The 6000-nt window shown below is 45.0% G+C and overlaps 1 protein-coding gene across 1 annotated transcript in view; it reads left to right on the top strand.

The window, feature by feature from the left end:
• Window positions 1-6000, top strand: part of LOC109976846 (seizure 6-like protein) — a gene marked incomplete in the record, with an annotated part of 66800 nt that overhangs the window by 43439 nt on the left and 17361 nt on the right. Inside the window, 7 exon segments of the mRNA XM_065965851.1 lie at window positions 293-481; window positions 830-1001; window positions 1696-1827; window positions 1829-1863; window positions 2379-2440; window positions 2442-2573; window positions 3186-3409. Coding sequence (XP_065821923.1) covers window positions 293-481; window positions 830-1001; window positions 1696-1827; window positions 1829-1863; window positions 2379-2440; window positions 2442-2573; window positions 3186-3409 — 946 coding nt within the window.

The following is a 6000-nucleotide window of genomic DNA, read 5'->3' on the forward strand; positions in this document are numbered from 1 at the left end:
AGCATTTTTATAATTTATATGTATAAGCCTACATACGATGATGATGCAGTGGGGGTTCATGCAAAGGATGCTGAACATGGAAATAATAAATTATTAATGATTTCACTGATAGTAGTATTCTCTTTGCAGTGGGTGTTATAGAAGGCAGCATTAGTGCAGAAGCTTAAATAATGTAGCTGTAAAACCATTTAATTGGTTAAAGTAATAACAGCAGTAATAGTGACTAAAGCATTCAGTTATTGTATTTGTATCTTAACCGCCTCCTCCCTGCTGTCTCTGTTTTTGCGTTCAGTCTTCAGACTCAGCTGCGCGCTGCCCAAGAGGGCCTCACTACGGGGAGGTGTCCCGTTGCTGGACCTGCTGCCAGGAGGCGTCGCCCGCTTTCACTGTCACATGGGTTACCACCTGCAGGGGGAGACGCTGCTCACCTGCCTCAACGCCTCACTGCCGGTGTGGAGCGGGAAAGTTCCAACCTGCAGAGGTGAGTGTCCCGTTAAGAAGGTCCAACTAGAGCACAGGTTTTTAATCACAAAAAACTGTTTGGAAATGTGAAATAATGTCATCATATCAGCTGACAGGGAACCAACTCATCGTAACTTCATGATTTTTTGTTTTCTTTAATATTTAATAAAGTTGTCTTTGACTTTTATAAGACACCTCAACATGTTTTCTTGTTAGTTTCCAATATTTAGTGAACTTGTAATCCAAAAAGAAGAAGAGTATTTCCTCTCTTCACAGTGAGTCGGTGTGTCAAAGTGCTGCACGCTGACGCCCTCTTTGTGTCTCTGAATGGAGCGACGTGACCCTCAGTGTCTCCCCCTCTCTGCAGCTCTGTGTGGAGGCACGCTGAAGAACGCCACAGTAGGGCGTGTGCTGTCTCCGTCACCTCACCACGGGCCCAACGCCACCCAGGACCGCTCCTGTTCCTGGTCTCTGGAGGCCCCCAAGGACCAGAGGCTGCACCTCCACCTGGAGAGGCTCGCTCTGGGACCCACCGACAGGTAGGAGGGGCCTGACTCAGCAGGATTTCTCAAAGTCAGGGCTGATCAGATTTTTTTTTTTATTTCATATAATGTATTTTCTAAAGCAGACGGACAGAACAGGAAACATAAACACATGAAAATAAGAAATCCATAAAAATCATATATGTGCGTGCACATCTTGAGATAAAGGGAGTTATCGCTTGATGAGGGCATTTAATTGGGCTACTGTCTTTGTCCCAGTTTATTTATCACTGATCAAGTGTTGAAATGGAAAAGTTTGCAGTCGCAGGGAAATTTGATTGAGCTTCCTGGTGGGCGTGTCCTACAGCTTTGCGCCATGCTTCACTCTGATTCGTTGGCAGAACCTGGGAATAGAATGCATTTTGTAGTTTGAGGCTAGCAGAGGAGGAGAAAAGTTATATCGGAAATGTGTGTTTAATTGGCCAACCTGAAAAAGCGATCCAATCAGTGCTGTGATCTGAACCTTCAGATTTGTGATCTGCTGCACCACTCCTGATTATATTCTCCTTTAATAGATTCTTTGTTTGGTCCAGAGCTGAAACTGACAACACCTTCACAAAGCTTCTAAATTATTATCACAAATGATATTCAAAGACAAATCAGGAAAATTCTCCCGTTTGAGAACTTGAACTGAGACATTTTTTTATGCATAATCCTGCACATGCACTCACAGGGTGTTTCCATCCTGCAGGCTGGTGCTGTGGAGCGGGCTGGACGCTGGCTCTGTGGTTCTGTTCGACTCGGGTCGGGGGGGACAGATACCCTTTGAGGGAGTGATCAGTGAGGGTCCGGCTGTGAGGATCCAGTTCATCACCGATCAGCCCGAACCACAACATGGGATTCAACATCCGATATGAAGGTTTGAAGACACTCCAGATCTGATCCCACACACAGATAGAAAACGTGTATTTCAGCTGCACATCTTTCCATGTATTGTCATATTCTATAATTACAGCGTAATCACTGAGACGTAAACAAATAAGAGGCTTTCAGGGCTCTATGTTTCTGCTTACATCGTGTGCTGCCAAGCTGATTCTGGCTGCAAGGAAGTGGGCTGTGTGTCCAACATAATCTGAGCTGAGCTTTCAGAGTTTCTGGCACTGTCGGTTTTAGTGGAGGGATGCAAAGATCCCCTCCAGCATGTTTATCCTCATCAGAGACGAGAAAATGAGAGCAAAGAATAATTTAGAGACTAGAAACAAGATTAAAGGACAATCTGTGATTATAGTTTTAAGGGAGAAGTGTCTAATCATCTCGCATCTGTTTGTGGAAATTACAAAAGAGGTGTGAAAAAAGAGAGAAAAAAAAACATGCTGCGACTTTAATGAGGCTCGTTTTGTTTTTCATTAGTTTTTCTCTCATTTCCTCCTCCAGCGTTCGAGCGTGGCCACTGCTACGAGCCGTACCTCCAGAACGGGAACTTCACAACCACCGACCTGCCTGTACGGGGTCGGAGCCGTGGTCACGTTCACCTGCGACGCGGGTCACGCTCTGGAGCAAGGCCCGCCCGTGATCGAGTGCATCAGCGCCAGAGATCCATACTGGAACGACACAGAGCGCTGTGCAAAGGTGAGTACACGGCCTGTCGACGTCATACTCCACATGCTAACAGTTGGCTAACTATAGGCTGTACCCGCTAGCAAAGACATGATGCACGTTTTCTAAGGGGGGGGGGGGGGGGGGGGGCGTAACAGCACGATAAGTTCCTTCCGACACAGAAACCTTTAGTGGGTGCAAAATCCCCCCAAACCCAAACATTTCTGCTGCATACTGTTCCTTTAAAGGCAGGCTTGGTCATTTTCAAAAACTAGCATGATTTTGAGAGTAGCATTCCCTCAGTGCTCCGTCTGCACCCTCCCCTCTGTGCTCCCTCATAAGCCACGCCCCCTCACTTACATGCACGAGCGCCGTCCCTCCAGAAGCAGACCTCAGCTCATGCTCTGAGTGTGAGCTAGAGCACACAAGAGGTAGAGAGCGAGCAGGGAGACAGGGAGGCGTCTGATTGGTTCATCAGATTGGTACCTCGTGGCAGACATTGGTTGAAGTTTTTACAGACTTACAAACTGATACAGATGATGGATTTACTTTGTTCCTTTTTCAGAGAACATGAGTTATTAATGTCTGCCAGGACCTAAAGACAATTTACACCAGAATCTGAAGAAGTGGATCTGGAGGAAATGACCAACCCTGACTTTAATTCCCCTTATTTCTGACCTTTACTCCCTCTTGTTCCTCATCCTTGGATCCGTCCTCCTGTCTCTCTGCAGCTCAGTGTGGAGGAGACCTGAGCGGCCCCGGGGGAGTGATCCTGTCTCCAAACTGGCCCGAGTGGTACGGAGAGGGAGAGGACTGCAGCTGAGGATCCACGTTGGGGAGGACAAACGAGTGCTGCTCGATGTGCAACTGTGAGTGAAAAATACACGACACAAACATCCAGAGACTTCAGATCTCGGGACTGAATGTTATCATTAAAAATGTATGCATGGAGCTGTGAGTGTGGAGTCTCAGTGAGGGGTCTGACCCCCCCCCCCCCCGTCTACATGAGCCTATTGATATTTTTCTAGTTTCTCTCAAACTGAACCATTAAATCCAACTACGTGACAACATGAGAGAGCATGCTGATAAGCTCTCTGTTCTGCCCTCATCATAACTCTGAACTCTGATGAATCTTTTTTCTCTCCTTCATTCAAGTCTCAGAAACTTTGATTTGAATTCAAAGACAGAGATTGGAGTTTTAAAACTTTATGCATCTTACATTTCATCCTGGAGGCCAGAGTGAAGAGGTGCCGACAGACTAGATAGATAGATAGAAACTTTATTGATCCCGAGGGAAATTCAAAGCATCCAGTATCAGGTTACAAAGACATGACATGAAAAATTTGTTACAAATTAACCACAAAACCAACGCCCCCCCTCACATACATATATATTAACCTGAAAAAAAAGATTTGAAGAATACCTCTAGATGAATCAAACTTAAACTGTGCAGTTAAAAATAGACTTATACAAGAAATGTACATAACCTGTGCAGGGATAAAAATATATGTGAGATTTAAACAAGAACCTTTAAACAGTTGAGGAAAAAAATCTGTAATTAGACCTGAATATAAAAAATAAAAAGTGTATGTTTGTATGTGTTTGTATGTGAAAGAGTTTGTTTATACGGGACAATGTGGGACCTGTGACTGCGATGCAGAGAGGTGGTTTAGATATCGATATAAAGTCCAAAGAACCCTAGTTAATTTTTTTGCAATCTCTGAGTCTGTAAAAAGGGGCGGAGCCACGGTCTGCTGTCCTGTAAGACTGTGAGTGATGCTGAGTGTGGTCAGCGTTCAGTTATTCTCACTTTCTCTGTTGGCAAATCGTTATCTGGTTTCTAATGTTTCCATAGATCCACATTTCACTTTATGAGCTTCTGTGAGTCCTCTCCTCCATACACGTTTAAAAAAATCACCTTACCCGAGAGTCAACACCTTCCAAAACTTTGTTGTAGCTGCGTCTAGTTTCCTTCATGTTCCACCCCAGTAGCTCAGGTCCCTCTGGTGGCTCACAGTTTGGTTTGAACGTTTCCTCCATGCTTGAGTTTAAGAAAGACACGGATTCAAGTGGTGGCCCCTGCAGGAGAGTTCTTAATATGTTTGTTAAATTTAGAAAATTGTTAAATAACGAGCATCAAGTAAAGGATGTGTAGGAGTGTTCAGATTAATACAACTGGAGATGTAAGGAGAGCCAATCCATTTTTAAGTCTTGTAAGTCAGAAAGAGGATTTTGAAATCGGCTCTGGCTTGAGTCGAGAGCCAAATGAAGACCTCTTAATGCTGAGTGGGTAAGCCCATGAAAGGCACATCGCACTGATCACGCCGGCATGTTATGAAAGCAAGAGGGTTTTTTAGTGGATCAAATAAGCAGATCTTTAATATGCTCTACAGAAAACAAGTTTGAAAAGTCAGAATAACTCGTTCCAAAGTGACTTTATATCAGAACTTTTACAGGTTTCATGATGAAGGGAGAAAAGCAGAAAACTGTTCTTTATAAGTCATGTGTCTGGATGTTACAGATCCAATGAAAACAGAATGTATACAACAAAGTCTGCAGCTTTTAAAACATTCAGCATGACACAGAAAAGGTCAATCACATGCCACAAACTATCAGACGGATGGAGCAGCACAAAACAATCCAGCTACACTCCAGATATTAAAATTTATCTTCACTGAAAACAACATACAACATTTGTTTTTTTTGGACGGGGGGAAATGCAGTGTGTGTGTGTGTGTGTGTGTGTGTGTGTGTGTGTGTGTGTGTGTGTGTGTGTGTGTGTCTGCAGGGCGGTGAAAACACGGCCTCGTTTACAGCCCGTTAAACACTTGGCCTGCAGACGATGCAGCGTTTAGCCTCTGAGGTTATCTCGCCGCCCACGCTGTCTGAGTCATGCTAACGATGCTAATGTGTCCTGAGACCATGATACCAGCTGCTGCTCTCTCTCTCTCTCTCTCTCTCTCTGTCTCTCTCTCTCTCTCTCTGTCTCTCTCTCTCTGTCTCTCTGTCTCTCTCTCTCTGTCTCTCTCTCTCTCTCTCTCTCTCTGTCTCTCTGTCTCTCTCTCTCTCTCTCTCTGTCTCTCTGTCTCTCTCTCTCTCTCTGTCTCTCTCTCTCTCTCTCTCTCTGTCTGTTTCTCTCTCTCTCTCTCTCTCTGTCTCTCTCTCTCTCTCTCTGTCTCTGTCTCTCTGTCTCTCTCTCTCTCTCTCTGTCTCTCTCTCTCTGTCTCTCTCTGTCTCTCTCTCTCTCTCTCTGTCTCTCTCTCTCTCTCTCTCTCTCTCTGTCTCTCTCTCTCTCTCTCTCTCTCTCTCTCTCTCTCTGTCTCTCTCTGTCTCTCTCTCTCTCTCTCTCTCTCCTGTCTGTTTCTCTCTCTCTCTCTCTCTCTGTCTCTCTCTGTCTCTGTCTCTCTCTCTCTGTCTCTCTCTCTCTCTCTGTTTCTCTGTCTCTCTCTCTCTCTGTCTC

Source organism: Labrus bergylta, chromosome 17, assembly GCF_963930695.1.
Source record: "Labrus bergylta chromosome 17, fLabBer1.1, whole genome shotgun sequence".
Lineage (NCBI taxonomy): Eukaryota > Metazoa > Chordata > Actinopteri > Labriformes > Labridae > Labrus > Labrus bergylta.